General features: G+C 43.1%; 1 protein-coding gene across 3 annotated transcripts in view; it reads right to left on the bottom strand.

Annotated features, from left to right (window-relative positions):
- LOC110512740 (tubulin-specific chaperone D-like) overlaps positions 1–18120 on the bottom strand; it is a 141869-nt gene that overhangs the window by 2058 nt on the left and 121691 nt on the right. The window contains exons 34-37 of one of the 3 annotated variants that reach the window (XM_036941974.1): positions 9358–9435; positions 8752–8841; positions 8413–8500; positions 4636–4745 (exon numbers count right to left, since the gene is read on the bottom strand). In XM_036941974.1, coding sequence (XP_036797869.1) covers positions 4636–4745; positions 8413–8500; positions 8752–8841; positions 9358–9435 — 366 coding nt within the window. Of the gene's footprint in view, positions 1–4635; positions 4746–5520; positions 5995–8412; positions 8501–8751; positions 8842–9357; positions 9436–9481; positions 9831–18120 lie in introns of those variants that run through there. The other 2 variants (XM_036941975.1, XM_036941976.1) reach the window with 2 other exon arrangements.

The raw sequence follows: 18120 nt of genomic DNA on the forward strand, positions 1-18120 counted from the left end.
GACCGACCCTACAGTAACACTGACCCTACAGTAGGACGGACCCTACAGTAAGACCGACCCTACAGTAGGACTGACCCTACAGTAGGACGGACCCTACAGTAAGACCGACCCTACAGTAGGACCGACCCTACAGTAGGACTGACCCTACAGTAAGACCGACCCTACAGTAAGACTGACCTTACAGTAGGACTGACTCCTCTAGAAAACACTGTGACCAATGAGCAGTTCGTAGAAAAGGGAACAGCCTCATTCTCTGGAAATGGTCTTTAGTAGTTTAATACATTAACAGCAGTCCCAGCAGGAGATTAAACTAGTCTGTCCACGGCTCCTTTCTTGTTAAAACCCTTTCCACGAAATAAGGGGTTTTCCTTTTCTAGTTCATGACCTTAAAACCCTGCACCTGTTCCAGGGTCTGTCCTCAAAACCATGCACCTGTTCCAGGGTCTGTCCTCAAAACCCTGCACCTGTTCCAGGGTCTGTCCTTAAAACCCTGCACCTGTTACAGGGTCTGTCCTTAAAACCCTGCACTCAAAGACCTGTTCCAGGGTCTGTCCTCAAAACCCTGCACTCAAAGACCTGTTCCAGGGTCTGTCCTCAAAACCCTGCACCTGTTCCAGGGTCTGTCCTTAAAACCCTGCACCTGTTCCAGGGTCTGTCCTTAAAACCCTGCACCTGTTACAGGGTCTGTCCTTAAAACCCTGCACTCAAAGACCTGTTCCAGGGTCTGTCCTCAAAACCCTGCACCTGTTCCAGGGTCTGTCCTTAAAACCCTGCACCTGTTCCAGGGTCTGTCCTTAAAACCCTGCACCTGTTCCAGGGTCTGTCCTTAAAACCCTGCACTCAAAGACCTGTTCCAGGGTCTGTCCTTAAAACCCTGCACTCAAAGACCTGTTCCAGGGTCTGTTCTTAAAACCCTGCACCCAAACACCTGTTACAAAGTCTGCATCCCAATTCTCCACGTTTCCTAAAGTGTGCATTTGTACAGTCCCTCTCTGGGATTTAAAAGCATAGGATAGGGGGGGGGGGGGGGGGGGGGGGGCTTACACCATGTTAACTTAGTGACCTGGGGTGTAGGATAGGGGGGGGCTTACACCATGTTAACTTAGTGACCGGGGGTGTAGGATAGGGGGGGGGCTTACACCATGTTAACTTGGTGACCGGGGGTGTAGGATAGAGGGGGGCTTACACCATGTTAACTTAGTGACCGGGGGTGTAGGATAGGGGGGGGGCTTACACCATGTTAACTTAGTGACCGGGGGTGTAGGATAGGGGGGGGCTTACACCATGTTAACTTAGTGACCGGGGGTGTAGGATAGGGGGGGGCTTACACCATGTTAACTTAGTGACCGGGGGTGTAGGATAGGGGGGGGCTTACACCATGTTAACTTAGTGACCTGGGGTGTAGGATAGGGGGGGCTTACACCATGTTAACTTAGTGACCGGGGGTGTAGGATAGGGGGGGGCTTACACCATGTTAACTTAGTGACCGGGGGTGTAGGATAGAGGGGGGCTTACACCATGTTAACTTAGTGACCGGGGGTGTAGGATAGGGGGGGGGCTTACACCATGTTAACTTAGTGACCGGGGGTGTAGGATAGAGGGGGGGCTTACACCATGTTAACTTAGTGACCGGGGGTGTAGGATAGGGGGGGGCTTACACCATGTTAACTTAGTGACCGGGGGTGTAGGATAGGGGGGGGCTTACACCATGTTAACTTAGTGACCGGGGGTGTAGGATAGGGGGGGGCTTACACCATGTTAACTTAGTGACCGGGGGTGTAGGATAGGGGGGGGGGGCTTACACCATGTTAACTTAGTGACCGGGGGTGTAGGATAGGGGGGGGCTTACACCATGTTAACTTAGTGACCGGGGGTGTAGGATAGGGGGGGGGCTTACACCATGTTAACTTAGTGACCGGGGGTGTAGGATAGAGGGGGGCTTACACCATGTTAACTTAGTGACCGGGGGTGTAGGATAGGGGGGGGGCTTACACCATGTTAACTTAGTGACCGGGGGTGTAGGATAGAGGGGGGGGCTTACACCATGTTAACTTAGTGACCGGGGGTGTAGGATAGAGGGGGGCTTACACCATGTTAACTTAGTGACCGGGGGTGTAGGATAGGGGGGGGGCTTACACCATGTTAACTTAGTGACCGGGGGTGTAGGATAGGGGGGGGCTTACACCATGTTAACTTAGTGACCTGGGGTGTAGGATAGGGGGAGGGCTTACACCATGTTAACTTAGTGACCTGGGGTCTAGGATAGGGGGGGGCTTACACCATGTTAACTTAGTGACCGGGGGTGTAGGATAGAGGGGGGCTTACACCATGTTAACTTAGTGACCGGGGGTGTAGGATAGAGGGGGGCTTACACCATGTTAACTTAGTGACCGAGGGTGTAGGATAGGGGGGGGGGGGGCTTACACCATGTTAACTTAGTGACCGGGGGTGTAGGATAGGGGGGGGGCTTACACCATGTTAACTTAGTGACCGGGGGTGTAGGATAGAGGGGGGCTTACACCATGTTAACTTAGTGACCGAGGGTGTAGGATAGGGGGGGGGGGCTTACACCATGTTAACTTAGTGACCGGGGGTGTAGGATAGGGGGGGGGGGGGCTTACACCATGTTAACTTAGTGACCGGGGGTGTAGGATAGAGGGGGGCTTACACCATGTTAACTTAGTGACCGGGGGTGTAGGATAGAGGGGGGCTTACACCATGTTAACTTAGTGACCGAGGGTGTAGGATAGGAGGGGGGGCTTACACCATGTTAATTTAGTGACCGGGGGTGTAGGATAGAGGGGGGCTTACACCATGTTAACTTAGTGACCGAGGGTGTAGGATAGGAGGGGGGGCTTACACCATGTTAACTTAGTGACCGGGGGTGTAGGATAGAGGGGGGGCTTACATCATGTTAACTTAGTGACCGGGGGTGTAGGATAGAGGGGGGGCTTACATCATGTTAACTTAGTGACCGGGGGTGTAGGATAGAGGGGGGCTTACACCATGTTAACTTAGTGCCCGGGGGTGTAGGATAGGGGGGGGGGGCTTACACCATGTTAACCTGTTAGAGCTCTAGGGGCGCTATTTCATTTTTGGATAAAAAACGTTCCCGTTTTAAGCGCGATATTTTGTCACGAAAAGATGCTCGACTATGCATATTCTTGACAGTTTTGGAAAGAAAACACTCTGAAGTTTCAGAATCTGCAAAGATTTTGTCTGTAAGTGCCCCAGAACTCATTCTACAGGCAAAACCAAGATGATGCATCACCCAGGAATTAGCAGAATTTCTGAAGCTCTGTTTTCCATTCTCTCCTTATATGGCTGTGATTGCGCAACGAATGAGCCTACACTTTCTGTCGTTCGCCCAAGGTCTTAGCAGCATTGTGACGTATTTGTAGGCATATCATTGGAAGATTGACCATAAGAGACTACATTTTCCAAGTGTCCGCCTGGTGTCCTGCGTCGAATTCGGTGCGCAATTGCCAGCTGCTTCTACTTTACCATTTGATTCAGGGGAGAAAGCATGTGTCCAAGAACGATGTATCAATGAAGAGATATGTGAAAAACACCTTGATGATTGATTCTAAACAACGTTTGCCATGTTTTCAGTCGATATTATGGAGTTAATTTGGAAAAAAGTTCGCGTTTTGAGGACTGAATTTGGGGATTTTTTTTGGTAGCCAAATGTGATGTATAAAACGGAGCTATTTCTAATACACAAGGAATCTTTTTGGAAAAACTGAGCATCTGCTATCTAACTGAGAGTATCCTCATTGAAAACATCAGAAGTTCTTCAAAGGTAAATTATTTTATTTGAAGGCTTTTATGTTTTTGTTAATGTTGCGTGCTGGATGCTAACGCTAATGCTAACGCTAAATGCTAACGCGAAATGCTAACGCTAGCTAGCTACTTTTACACAAATGATTGTTTTCCTATGGTTGAGAAGCATATTTTGAAAATCTGAGATGACAGTGTTGTTTACAAAAGGCTAAGCTTGAGAGATGGCATATTTATTTCATTTCATTTGCGATTTTCATAAATAGTTAACGTTGTGTTATGCTAATGAGCTTGCTGATAGATTTACACAATCCTGGATACAGGGGTTTTTTCATAGCTAAACGTGACGCAGAAAACGGAGTGATTTGTCCTAAACAAATAATCTTTCAGGAAAAACTGAACATTTGCTATCTGAGAGTCTCCTCATTGAAAACATCTGAAGTTCTTCAAAGGTAAATGATTTTATTTGAATGCTTTTCTGTTTTTTTGTGTAAATGTTGCCAGCTGAATGCTAATGCTAAATGCTACGTTAGCCATCAATACTGTTACACAAATGCTTGTTTTGCAATGGTTGAGAAGCATATTTTGAAAATCTGAGATGACAGTGTTGTTAACAAAAGGCTAAGCTTGAGAGCTAGCATATTTATTTCATTTCATTTGCGATTTTCATGAATAGTTAACGTTGCGTTATGGTAATGAGCTTGAGTCTGTATTCACGATCCCGGATCTGGGATGGGGAGATCAGAAAGGTTAACTTAGTGACCGGGGGTGTGCACATGCACACCTGGGGAAGGGGGGAGAATCGTAACGCAGCGCTATGGACTAATTGAGTTCCTGTCTCCTGATTCCACTGACCAGTTGGTGTCACTCAGCGACGTCATGACATCATCCATCACGTCAGGGTCGATGACATCGTCGTAGGTCAGCAGCATCTCGTACACCTGGCTGGCTGTGGTCTTCCTGATCTGTAAAGAGAAAGACAGATTACACCTGGCTGGCTGTGGTCTTCCTGATCTGTAAAGAGAGAGAGATATTACACCTGATTGGCTGTGGTCTTCCTGATCTGTAAAGAGAAAGAAAGACAGATTACACCTGGCTGGCTGTGGTCTTCCTGATCTGTAAAGAGAAAGACAGATTACACCTGGCTGGCTGTGGTCTTCCTGATCTGTAAAGAGAAAGAAAGAGAGATTACACCTGGCTGGCTGTGGTCTTCCTGATCTGTAAAGAGTAAGAGAGATTACACCTGGCTGGCTGTGGTCTTCCTGATCTGTAAAGAGTAAGAGAGATTACACCTGGCTGGCTGTGGTCTTCCTGATCTGTAAAGAGTAAGAGAGATTACACCTGGCTGGCTGTGGTCTTCCTGATCTGTAAATAGAAAGAAAGACAGATTACACCTGGCTGGCTGTGGTCTTCCTGATCTGTAAAGAGAAAGACAGATTACACCTGGCTGGCTGTGGTCTTCCTGATCTGTAAAGAGTAAGAGAGATTTCACCTGGCTGGCTGTGGTCTTCCTGATCTGTAAAGAGAAAGAAAGAGAGATTACACCTGGCTGGCTGTGGTCTTCCTGATCTGTAAAGAGAAAGACAGACAGATTACACCTGGCTGGCTGTGGTCTTCCTGATCTGTAAAGAGAAAGACAGATTACACCTGGCTGGCTGTGGTCTTCCTGATCTGTAAAGAGAAAGACAGGTTACACCTGGCTGGCTGTGGTCTTCCTGATCTGTAAAGAGAAAGAAAGATTACACCTGGCTGGCTGTGGTCTTCCTGATCTGTAAAGAGAAAGAAAGACAGATTATACCTGGCTGGCTGTGGTCTTCCTGATCTGTAAAGAGTAAGAGAGATTTCACCTGGCTGGCTGTGGTCTTCCTGATCTGTAAAGAGAAAGACAGATTACACCTGGCTGGCTGTGGTCTTCCTGATCTGTAAAGAGAAAGACAGATTACACCTGGCTGGCTGTGGTCTTCCTGATCTGTAAAGAGAAAGACAGATTATACCTGGCTGGCTGTGGTCTTCCTGATCTGTAAAGAGAAAGACAGATTATACCTGGCTGGCTGTGGTCTTCCTGATCTGTAAAGAGAAAGAAAGATTACACTTGGCTGGCTGTGGTCTTCCTGATCTGTAAAGAGAAAGACAGATTACACCTGGCTGGCTGTGGTCTTCCTGATCTGTAAAGAGAAAGACAGATTACACCTGGCTGGCTGTGGTCTTCCTGATCTGTAAAGAGAAAGACAGATTATACCTGGCTGGCTGTGGTCTTCCTGATCTGTAAAGAGAAAGACAGATTATACCTGGCTGGCTGTGGTCTTCCTGATCTGTAAAGAGAAAGAAAGATTACACTTGGCTGGCTGTGGTCTTCCTGATCTGTAAAGAGAAAGACAGACAGATTACACCTGGCTGGCTGTGGTCTTCCTGATCTGTAAAGAGAAAGAGAGAAAACCCAAACAGTTTATTTGACCTCTCAGCTTCCCTATCAAATCTAAACATATCAAGCAGACAACCTAAGAAAATGAACAACAATGATGAATGGTTTGATGAAGAAAGCAAAAACCTATGAAAGAAATTGAGAAACCTGTCCAACCAAAAACAGAGACCCATAAAACCTGAGTCTATGCCTTCACTTTGGCAAAACACACCAACACATTTCCTTTCACAGGGTCGGGGGGTGAGACAGGGATGCAGCTTAAGCCCCACCCTCTTCAACATATATATCAGTGAATTGGCGAGGGCACTAGAACAGTCTGCAGCACCCGGCCTCAAGCTACTAGAATCTGAAGTTAAATGTCTGTTTGCTGATGATCTGGTGCTTCTGTCCCCATCCAAGGAGGGCCTACAGCAGCACCTAGATCTGTCCCCAACCAAGGAAAGCCTACAGCAGCACCTAGATCTGTCCCTATCCAAGGAGGGCCTACAGCAGCACCTAGATCTGTTCCCAACCAAGGAGGGCCTACAGCAGCACCTAGATCTGTCACCAACCAAGGAGGGCCTACAGCAGCACCTAGATCTGTCCCTATCCAAGGAGGGCCTACAGCAGCACCTAGATCTGTTCCCAACCAAGGAGGGCCTACAGCAGCACCTAGATCTGTCACCAACCAAGGAGGGCCTACAGCAGCACCTAGATCTGTCACCAACCAAGGAGGGCCTACAGCAGCACCTAGATCTGTCACCAACCAAGGAGGGCCTACAGCAGCACCTAGATCTGTCACCAACCAAGGAGGGCCTACAGCAGCACCTAGATCTGTCACCAACCAAGGAGGGCCTACAGCAGCACCTAGATCTGTCACCAACCAAGGAGGGCCTACAGCAGCACCTAGATCTGTCACCAACCAAGGAGGGCCTACAGCAGCACCTAGATCTGTCACCAACCAAGGAGGGCCTACAGCAGCACCTAGATCTGTCACCAACCAAGGAGGGCCTACAGCAGCACCTAGATCTGTCACCAACCAAGGAGGGCCTACAGCAGCACCTAGATCTGTCACCAACCAAGGAGGGCCTACAGCAGCACCTAGATCTGTCACCAACCAAGGAGGGCCTACAGCAGCACCTAGATCTTCTGCACAGATTCTGTCAGACCTGGGCCCTGACAGTAAATCTCAGTAAGACCAAAATAATGGTGTTCCAAAAAAGGTCCAGTCACCAGGACCACAAATACAAATTCCATCTAGACAAAGTTGCCCTAGAACACATGAAAAACGATACAAACCTCGGCCTAAACATCAGCATCACAGGTAACTTCCACAAGGCTGTGAACGAGCTGAGAGACAAGGCAAGAAGGGTCTTCTATGCCATCAAAGGGAACATAAAATTCTACATACCAATTAATATCTGGCTAAAAATAGTTGAATCAGTTATAGAGTCTGCAAAAATATCCTCCGTGTACAACGTAGAACACCAAATCATTCATGCAGAGCAGAATTAGGCCGATACCCACTCAATTCTACAACCACCTAAAAGGAAGTGATCTACTGGGTGGAACACCACAGTGTGACATCACAGCAGCAAGATGTGTGACCTGTTGCCACAAGAAAAGGTCCACCAGTTTTTGTCCTTGAACTATTTGCACATCATTACAACCCTGTATAAAGACGTCTGAAATGTCTCTATTCCTTTGGAACTTGTGACTGTAATGTTTACTGTTCAGTTTTTATTGTTTATTTCACTTTTGTCTATGATTTATTTCACTTGCTTTGGCAATGTTAACATATGTTTCCCATGACAATAAAACCCCATACATTGAAATTGAGAGAGACAGATGAGAGAGAGGCAGAGAGAGAGGCAGAGAGACAGATGAGAGACAGATGAGAGAGAGGCAGAGAGAGAGACAGAGAGGCAGGGAGGCAGAGAGAGAGACAGATGAGACAGATGAGAGACAGATGAGAGAGAGGCAGAGAGAGACAGAGAGAGAGACAGATGAGAGACAGATGAGAGAGAGGCAGAGAGAGAGGCAGAGAGAGAGACAGAGAGAGAGAGACAGATGAGAGAGAGACAGAGAGAGAGACAGATGAGAGACACAGATGAGAGACAGAGAGGCAGAGAGAGACACATGAGAGACAGATGAGAGAGAGACAGATGAGATACAGATGAGAGAGAGACAGAGAGATGAGAGAGATGCAGAGAGAGAGAGAGCTAACTCACCACAGGGAAGGGGTGACAGAGGAGCAGCAGCAGCTGGAACAGAACCTTCTTACGGACCTCTCCCTGGAACTGGATCAGACCACAGAACCTACAGGAGGGGAGAGAGAGTAGGGTTCGGGTGAGTGGGAGAGAGAGTAGGGTTCGGGTGAGAGAGAGTAGGGTTCGGGTGAGAGGGTGAGAGAGTAGGGTTCGGGGGAGAGAGCAACGAGTGTGTATATCAGGTTGTGTGTTGTGACTAAATGTTTTAACACTGTAACAGAGGTGAGATGCAGTGGACATGTATTTGGAGTGTGTGTGTGTGTGTGTGTGTGTGTGTGCGTTAAAAGAAACACCACTCACACAGCGATGGCGGAGCGGAGCTTCTGAGTGTCCTTGGACTTCTTAATCTCTTCCTTACAGAGAGACAACAAGTCCACACAGAACTGATGACTACACAGAGAGAGAGAGAGAGAGAGAGAGAGAGGAGAGCAGAGAGAGAGAGAGAGAGAGAGAGAGAGAGAGAGAGAGAGAGAGAGAGAGAATAGAGGCAAGAGAAAGAGAGCAGAGAAGAGAGAGAAAAAGAGAGCGAGAATAGAGGATAGAGGCGAGAGAAAGAGAGCAGAGAAGAGAGAGAAAAAGAGAGAGAATAGAGGATAGAGGCAAGAGAGAGAGAGCAGAGAAGAGAGAGAAAAAGAGAGAGAATAGAGGATAGAGGCAAAAGAAAGAGAGAGCAGAGAAGAAAAGAGAGAGAAACAGAGAGACAGAGGAGAGAGAAAAGAGCAGAGAGAGCAAATAACAGATTAGCGTAGCTTCTATTCATTCAATCAGCCACAATATTACATATCTTCATGTATTCTACATACACAACACTATAACTTCGAAATGTCCTGTTTCTGCTGTTTCTGACAGATAAGGTCCTACCTAACAGGCATCAGTAGAACAGTCTATAACATGAACCCCACTCACTCCTGGTCTGTAGTGAAGGTGTCAAAACAGGCTCTAGCCAGCATCTGATCCAGCATCTTCAGGAAGGGGATAGACACCCTACACAGAGACACAGACACATTACACACAGGCTTTAGCCAGCATCTGATCCAGCATCTTCAGGAAGGGGATAGACACCCTACACAGAGACACACACACATTACACACAGGCTCTAGCCAGCATCTGGTCCAGCATCTTCAGGAAGGGGATAGACACCCTACACAGAGACACACACACATTACACACAGGCTTTAGCCAGCATCTGATCCAGCATCTTCAGGAAGGGGATAGACACCCTACACAGAGACACACACACATTACACACAGGCTCTAGCCAGCATCTGGTCCAGCATCTTCAGGAAGGGGATAGACACCCTACACAGAGACACACACACATTACACACAGGCTCTAGCCAGCATCTGGTCCAGCATCTTCAGGAAGGGGATAGACACCCTACACAGAGACACACACACACAGTTTACCACTAGTTTGATTCCCTCTGTAGTTTACCAGGTTAGTTTCATTTCCTCTGTAGTTTACCACTAGTTTGATTCCCTCTGTAGTTTACCAGGTTAGTTTGATTCCCTCTGTAGTTTACCAGGTTAGTTTGATTCCCTCTGTAGTTTACCAGGTTAGTTTGATTCCCTCTGTAGTTTACCAGGTTAGTTTGATTTCCTCTGTAGTTTACCACTAGTTTGATTTCCTCTGTAGTTTACCAGGTTAGTTTGATTTCCTCTGTAGTTTACCAGGTTAGTTTGATTTCCTCTGTAGTTTACCAGGTTAGTTTGATTTCCTCTGTAGTTTACCAGGTTAGTTTGATTTCCTCTGTAGTTTACCAGGTTAGTTTGATTTCCTCTGTAGTTTACCAGGTTAGTTTGATTTCCTCTGTAGTTTACCAGGTTAGTTTGATTTCCTCTGTAGTTTACCAGGTTAGTTTGATTTCCTCTGTAGTTTACCAGGTTAGTTTGATTCCCTCTGTAGTTTACCAGGTTAGTTTGATTCCCTCTGTAGTTTACCAGGTTAGTTTGATTTCCTCTGTAGTTTACCACTAGTTTGATTTCCTCTGTAGTTTACCAGGTTAGTTTGATTTCCTCTGTAGTTTACCAGGTTAGTTTGATTTCCTCTGTAGTTTACCAGGTTAGTTTGATTTCCTCTGTAGTTTACCAGGTTAGTTTGATTTCCTCTGTAGTTTACCAGGTTAGTTTGATTTCCTCTGTAGTTTACCAGGTTAGTTTGATTTCCTCTGTAGTTTACCAGGTTAGTTTGATTTCCTCTGTAGTTTACCACTAGTTTGATTTCCTCTGTAGTTTACCACTAGTTTGATTTCCTCTGTAGTTTACCAGGTTAGTTTGATTCCCTCTGTAGTTTACCAGGTTAGTTTGATTTCCTCTGTAGTTTACCAGGTTAGTTTGATTTCCTCTGTAGTTTACCAGGTTAGTTTGATTTCCTCTGTAGTTTACCACTAGTTTGATTTCCTCTGTAGTTTACCACTAGTTTGATTTCCTCTGTAGTTTACCAGGTTAGTTTGATTCCCTCTGTAGTTTACCAGGTTAGTTTGATTCCCTCTGTAGTTTACCAGGTTAGTTTGATTCCCTCTGTAGTTTACCAGTTTAGTTTGATTTCCTCTGTAGTTTACCACTAGTTTGATTTCCTCTGTAGTTTACCAGGTTAGTTTGATTTCCTCTGTAGTTTACCAGGTTAGTTTGATTTCCTCTGTAGTTTACCAGGTTAGTTTGATTCCCTCTGTAGTTTACCACTAGTTTGATTTCCTCTGTAGTTTACCAGGTTAGTTTGATTCCCTCTGTAGTTTACCAGGTTAGTTTGATTCCCTCTGTAGTTTACCAGGTTAGTTTGATTCCCTCTGTAGTTTACCAGGTTAGTTTGATTTCCTCTGTAGTTTACCAGGTTAATTTGATTTCCTCTGTAGTTTACCAGGTTAGTTTGATTTCCTCTGTAGTTTACCAGGTTAGTTTGATTTCCTCTGTAGTTTACCAGGTTAGTTTGATTTCCTCTGTAGTTTACCAGGTTAGTTTGATTTCCTCTGTAGTTTACCAGGTTAGTTTGATTTCCTCTGTAGTTTACCAGGTTAGTTTGATTCCCTCTGTAGTTTACCAGGTTAGTTTGATTTCCTCTGTAGTTTACCAGGTTAGTTTGATTTCCTCTGTAGTTTACCACTAGTTTGATTTCCTCTGTAGTTTACCAGGTTAGTTTGATTTCCTCTGTAGTTTACCAGGTTAGTTTGATTTCCTCTGTAGTTTACCAGGTTAGTTTGATTTCCTCTGTAGTTTACCAGGTTAGTTTGATTTCCTCTGTAGTTTACCAGGTTAGTTTGATTTCCTCTGTAGTTTACCAGGTTAGTTTGATTTCCTCTGTAGTTTACCAGGTTAGTTTGATTTCCTCTGTAGTTTACCAGGTTAGTTTGATTTCCTCTGTAGTTTACCAGGTTAGTTTGATTTCCTCTGTAGTTTACCAGGTTAGTTTGATTTCCTCTGTAGTTTACCACTAGTTTGATTTCCTCTGTAGTTTACCACTAGTTTGATTTCCTCTGTAGTTTACCAGGTTAGTTTGATTCCCTCTGTAGTTTACCAGGTTAGTTTGATTTCCTCTGTAGTTTACCAGGTTAGTTTGATTTCCTCTGTAGTTTACCAGGTTAGTTTGATTTCCTCTGTAGTTTACCACTAGTTTGATTTCCTCTGTAGTTTACCACTAGTTTGATTTCCTCTGTAGTTTACCAGGTTAGTTTGATTTCCTCTGTAGTTTACCAGGTTAGTTTGATTTCCTCTGTAGTTTACCAGGTTAGTTTGATTCCCTCTGTAGTTTACCAGGTTAGTTTGATTTCCTCTGTAGTTTACCACTAGTTTGATTTCCTCTGTAGTTTACCAGGTTAGTTTGATTTCCTCTGTAGTTTACCAGGTTAGTTTGATTTCCTCTGTAGTTTACCAGGTTAGTTTGATTCCCTCTGTAGTTTACCACTAGTTTGATTTCCTCTGTAGTTTACCAGGTTAGTTTGATTCCCTCTGTAGTTTACCAGGTTAGTTTGATTCCCTCTGTAGTTTACCAGGTTAGTTTGATTCCCTCTGTAGTTTACCAGGTTAGTTTGATTTCCTCTGTAGTTTACCAGGTTCGTTTGATTTCCTCTGTAGTTTACCAGGTTAGTTTGATTTCCTCTGTAGTTTACCAGGTTAGTTTGATTTCCTCTGTAGTTTACCACTAGTTTGATTTCCTCTGTAGTTTACCAGGTTAGTTTGATTTCCTCTGTAGTTTACCACTAGTTTGATTTCCTCTGTAGTTTACCAGGTTAGTTTGATTCCCTCTGTAGTTTACCAGGTTAGTTTGATTCCCTCTGTAGTTTACCAGGTTAGTTTGATTTCCTCTGTAGTTTACCACTAGTTTGATTTCCTCTGTAGTTTACCACTAGTTTGATTTCCTCTGTAGTTTACCAGGTTAGTTTGATTTCCTCTGTAGTTTACCAGGTTAGTTTGATTTCCTCTGTAGTTTACCAGGTTAGTTTGATTTCCTCTGTAGTTTACCACTAGTTTGATTTCCTCTGTAGTTTACCAGGTTAGTTTGATTCCCTCTGTAGTTTACCAGGTTAGTTTGATTCCCTCTGTAGTTTACCAGGTTAGTTTGATTTCCTCTGTAGTTTACCAGGTTAGTTTGATTTCCTCTGTAGTTTACCACTAGTTTGATTTCCTCTGTAGTTTACCAGGTTAGTTTGATTTCCTCTGTAGTTTACCACTAGTTTGATTTCCTCTGTAGTTTACCAGGTTAGTTTGATTCCCTCTGTAGTTTACCAGGTTAGTTTGATTCCCTCTGTAGTTTACCAGGTTAGTTTGATTTCCTCTGTAGTTTACCACTAGTTTGATTTCCTCTGTAGTTTACCACTAGTTTGATTTCCTCTGTAGTTTACCAGGTTAGTTTGATTTCCTCTGTAGTTTACCAGGTTAGTTTGATTTCCTCTGTAGTTTACCACTAGTTTGATTTCCTCTGTAGTTTACCAGGTTAGTTTGATTTCCTCTGTAGTTTACCAGGTTAGTTTGATTTCCTCTGTAGTTTACCAGGTTAGTTTGATTCCCTCTGTAGTTTACCACTAGTTTGATTTCCTCTGTAGTTTACCAGGTTAGTTTGATTCCCTCTGTAGTTTACCAGGTTAGTTTGATTCCCTCTGTAGTTTACCAGGTTAGTTTGATTCCCTCTGTAGTTTACCAGGTTAGTTTGATTTCCTCTGTAGTTTACCACTAGTTTGATTTCCTCTGTAGTTTACCAGGTTAGTTTGATTTCCTCTGTAGTTTACCAGGTTAGTTTGATTTCCTCTGTAGTTTACCAGGTTAGTTTGATTCCCTCTGTAGTTTACCACTAGTTTGATTTCCTCTGTAGTTTACCAGGTTAGTTTGATTCCCTCTGTAGTTTACCAGGTTAGTTTGATTCCCTCTGTAGTTTACCAGGTTAGTTTGATTCCCTCTGTAGTTTACCAGGTTAGTTTGATTCCCTCTGTAGTTTACCAGGTTAGTTTGATTTCCTCTGTAGTTTACCAGGTTAGTTTGATTTCCTCTGTAGTTTACCAGGTTAGTTTGATTTCCTCTGTAGTTTACCACTAGTTTGATTTCCTCTTTAGTTTACCAGGTTAGTTTGATTTCCTCTGTAGTTTACCAGGTTAGTTTGATTTCCTCTGTAGTTTACCAGGTTAGTTTGATTCCCTCTGTAGTTTACCAGGTTAGTTTGATTCCCTCTGTAGTTTACCAGGTTAGTTTGATTCCCTCTGTAGTTTACCAGGTTAGTTTGATTTCCTCTGTAGTTTACCAGGTTAGTTTGATTTCCTCTGTAGTTTACCAGGTTAGTTTGATTTCCTCTGTAGTTTACCACTAGTTTGATTTCCTCTGTAGTTTACCACTAGTTTGATTTCCTCTGTAGTTTACCAGGTTAGTTTGATTTCCTCTGTAGTTTACCAGGTTAGTTTGATTTCCTCTGTAGTTTACCAGGTTAGTTTGATTTCCTCTGTAGTTTACCACTAGTTTGATTTCCTCTGTAGTTTACCAGGTTAGTTTGATTTCCTCTGTAGTTTACCACTAGTTTGATTTCCTCTGTAGTTTACCAGGTTAGTTTGATTCCCTCTGTAGTTTACCAGGTTAGTTTGATTCCCTCTGTAGTTTACCAGGTTAGTTTGATTTCCTCTGTAGTTTACCAGGTTAGTTTGATTTCCTCTGTAGTTTACCACTAGTTTGATTTCCTCTGTAGTTTACCAGGTTAGTTTGATTTCCTCTGTAGTTTACCACTAGTTTGATTTCCTCTGTAGTTTACCAGGTTAGTTTGATTCCCTCTGTAGTTTACCAGGTTAGTTTGATTCCCTCTGTAGTTTACCAGGTTAGTTTGATTTCCTCTGTAGTTTACCACTAGTTTGATTTCCTCTGTAGTTTACCAGGTTAGTTTGATTTCCTCTGTAGTTTACCAGGTTAGTTTGATTTCCTCTGTAGTTTACCAGGTTAGTTTGATTCCCTCTGTAGTTTACCACTAGTTTGATTTCCTCTGTAGTTTACCAGGTTAGTTTGATTCCCTCTGTAGTTTACCAGGTTAGTTTGATTCCCTCTGTAGTTTACCAGGTTAGTTTGATTCCCTCTGTAGTTTACCAGGTTAGTTTGATTCCCTCTGTAGTTTACCAGGTTAGTTTGATTTCCTCTGTAGTTTACCAGGTTAGTTTGATTTCCTCTGTAGTTTACCAGGTTAGTTTGATTTCCTCTGTAGTTTACCACTAGTTTGATTTCCTCTGTAGTTTACCACTAGTTTGATTTCCTCTGTAGTTTACCAGGTTAGTTTGATTTCCTCTGTAGTTTACCAGGTTAGTTTGATTTCCTCTGTAGTTTACCAGGTTAGTTTGATTTCCTCTGTAGTTTACCACTAGTTTGATTTCCTCTGTAGTTTACCAGGTTAGTTTGATTTCCTCTGTAGTTTACCACTAGTTTGATTTCCTCTGTAGTTTACCAGGTTAGTTTGATTCCCTCTGTAGTTTACCAGGTTAGTTTGATTCCCTCTGTAGTTTACCAGGTTAGTTTGATTTCCTCTGTAGTTTACCAGGTTAGTTTGATTTCCTCTGTAGTTTACCACTAGTTTGATTTCCTCTGTAGTTTACCAGGTTAGTTTGATTTCCTCTGTAGTTTACCACTAGTTTGATTTCCTCTGTAGTTTACCAGGTTAGTTTGATTCCCTCTGTAGTTTACCAGGTTAGTTTGATTTCCTCTGTAGTTTACCACTAGTTTGATTTCCTCTGTAGTTTACCACTAGTTTGATTTCCTCTGTAGTTTACCAGGTTAGTTTGATTTCCTCTGTAGTTTACCAGGTTAGTTTGATTTCCTCTGTAGTTTACCACTAGTTTGATTTCCTCTGTAGTTTACCAGGTTAGTTTGATTTCCTCTGTAGTTTACCAGGTTAGTTTGATTTCCTCTGTAGTTTACCAGGTTAGTTTGATTCCCTCTGTAGTTTACCACTAGTTTGATTTCCTCTGTAGTTTACCAGGTTAGCTTGATTCCCTCTGTAGTTTACCAGGTTAGTTTGATTCCCTCTGTAGTTTACCAGGTTAGTTTGATTCCCTCTGTAGTTTACCAGGTTAGTTTGATTTCCTCTGTAGTTTACCACTAGTTTGATTTCCTCTGTAGTTTACCAGGTTAGTTTGATTTCCTCTGTAGTTTACCAGGTTAGTTTGATTTCCTCTGTAGTTTACCAGGTTAGTTTGATTCCCTCTGTAGTTTACCACTAGTTTGATTTCCTCTGTAGTTTACCAGGTTAGTTTGATTCCCTCTGTAGTTTACCAGGTTAGTTTGATTCCCTCTGTAGTTTACCAGGTTAGTTTGATTCCCTCTGTAGTTTACCAGGTTAGTTTGATTCCCTCTGTAGTTTACCAGGTTAGTTTGATTTCCTCTGTAGTTTACCAGGTTAGTTTGATTTCCTCTGTAGTTTACCAGGTTAGTTTGATTTCCTCTGTAGTTTACCACTAGTTTGATTTCCTCTGTAGTTTACCAGGTTAGTTTGATTTCCTCTGTAGTTTACCAGGTTAGTTTGATTTCCTCTGTAGTTTACCAGGTTAGTTTGATTTCCTCTGTAGTTTACCAGGTTAGTTTGATTTCCTCTGTAGTTTACCACTAGTTTGATTTCCTCTGTAGTTTACCAGGTTAGTTTGATTTCCTCTGTAGTTTACCACTAGTTTGATTTCCTCTGTAGTTTACCAGGTTAGTTTGATTTCCTCTGTAGTTTACCACTAGTTTGATTTCCTCTGTAGTTTACCAGGTTAGTTTGATTCCCTCTGTAGTTTACCAGGTTAGTTTGATTCCCTCTGTAGTTTACCAGGTTAGTTTGATTTCCTCTGTAGTTTACCACTAGTTTGATTTCCTCTGTAGTTTACCAGGTTAGTTTGATTTCCTCTGTAGTTTACCAGGTTAGTTTGATTTCCTCTGTAGTTTACCACTAGTTTGATTTCCTCTGTAGTTTACCAGGTTAGTTTGATTTCCTCTGTAGTTTACCAGGTTAGTTTGATTTCCTCTGTAGTTTACCAGGTTAGTTTGATTTCCTCTGTAGTTTACCAGGTTAGTTTGATTTCCTCTGTAGTTTACCACTAGTTTGATTTCCTCTGTAGTTTACCACTAGTTTGATTTCCTCTGTAGTTTACCAGGTTAGTTTGATTCCCTCTGTAGTTTACCAGGTTAGTTTGATTTCCTCTGTAGTTTACCACTAGTTTGATTTCCTCTGTAGTTTACCAGGTTAGTTTGATTTCCTCTGTAATTTACCAGGTTAGTTTGATTTCCTCTGTAGTTTACCACTAGTTTGATTTCCTCTGTAGTTTACCAGGTTAGTTTGATTCCCTCTGTAGTTTACCAGGTTAGTTTGATTTCCTCTGTAGTTTACCAGGTTAGTTTGATTTCCTCTGTAGTTTACCAGGTTAGTTTGATTTCCTCTGTAGTTTACCAGGTTAGTTTGATTTCCTCTGTAGTTTACCAGGTTAGTTTGATTTCCTCTGTAGTTTACCAGGTTAGTTTGATTCCCTCTGTAGTTTACCACTAGTTTGATTTCCTCTGTAGTTTACCAGGTTAGTTTGATTTCCTCTGTAGTTTACCAGGTTAGTTTGATTTCCTCTGTAGTTTACCAGGTTAGTTTGATTTCCTCTGTAGTTTACCAGGTTAGTTTGATTTCCTCTGTAGTTTACCAGGTTAGTTTGATTTCCTCTGTAGTTTACCAGGTTAGTTTGATTTCCTCTGTAGTTTACCAGGTTAGTTTGATTTCCTCTGTAGTTTACCAGGTTAGTTTGATTCCCTCTGTAGTTTACCAGGTTAGTTTCATTGAGATTGAGACACTAGAGAGACAGTGTAATAAACATATATTTTTTAACTATCAATTTAAATCTCCCCACATGACTGTAAAACTGAAAGTAGAGAAAAGAGTGTGTGTAAGCATGGATACAAAGGTGTGTGTGTGTGTGTGTGTACCTGTCATTTCTAAGGTTGTCTCTGAAGACATGCAGCAGTGTGTGTGTGTGTGTGTGTACCTGTCATTTCTCAGGTTGTCTCTGAAGACATGCAGCAGTGTGTGTGTGTGTGTGTGTGTACCTGTCATTTCTCAGGTTGTCTCTGAAGACATGCAGCAGTGTGTGTGTGTGTGTACCTGTCATTTCTCAGGTTGTCTCTGAAGACATGCAGCAGTGTGTGTGTGTGTGTGTGTGTGTACACCTGTCATTTCTCAGGTTGTCTCTGAAGACATGCAG

Source organism: Oncorhynchus mykiss, chromosome 13, assembly GCF_013265735.2.
Source record: "Oncorhynchus mykiss isolate Arlee chromosome 13, USDA_OmykA_1.1, whole genome shotgun sequence".
In the NCBI taxonomy this organism is placed as follows: Eukaryota; Metazoa; Chordata; class Actinopteri; order Salmoniformes; family Salmonidae; genus Oncorhynchus; species Oncorhynchus mykiss.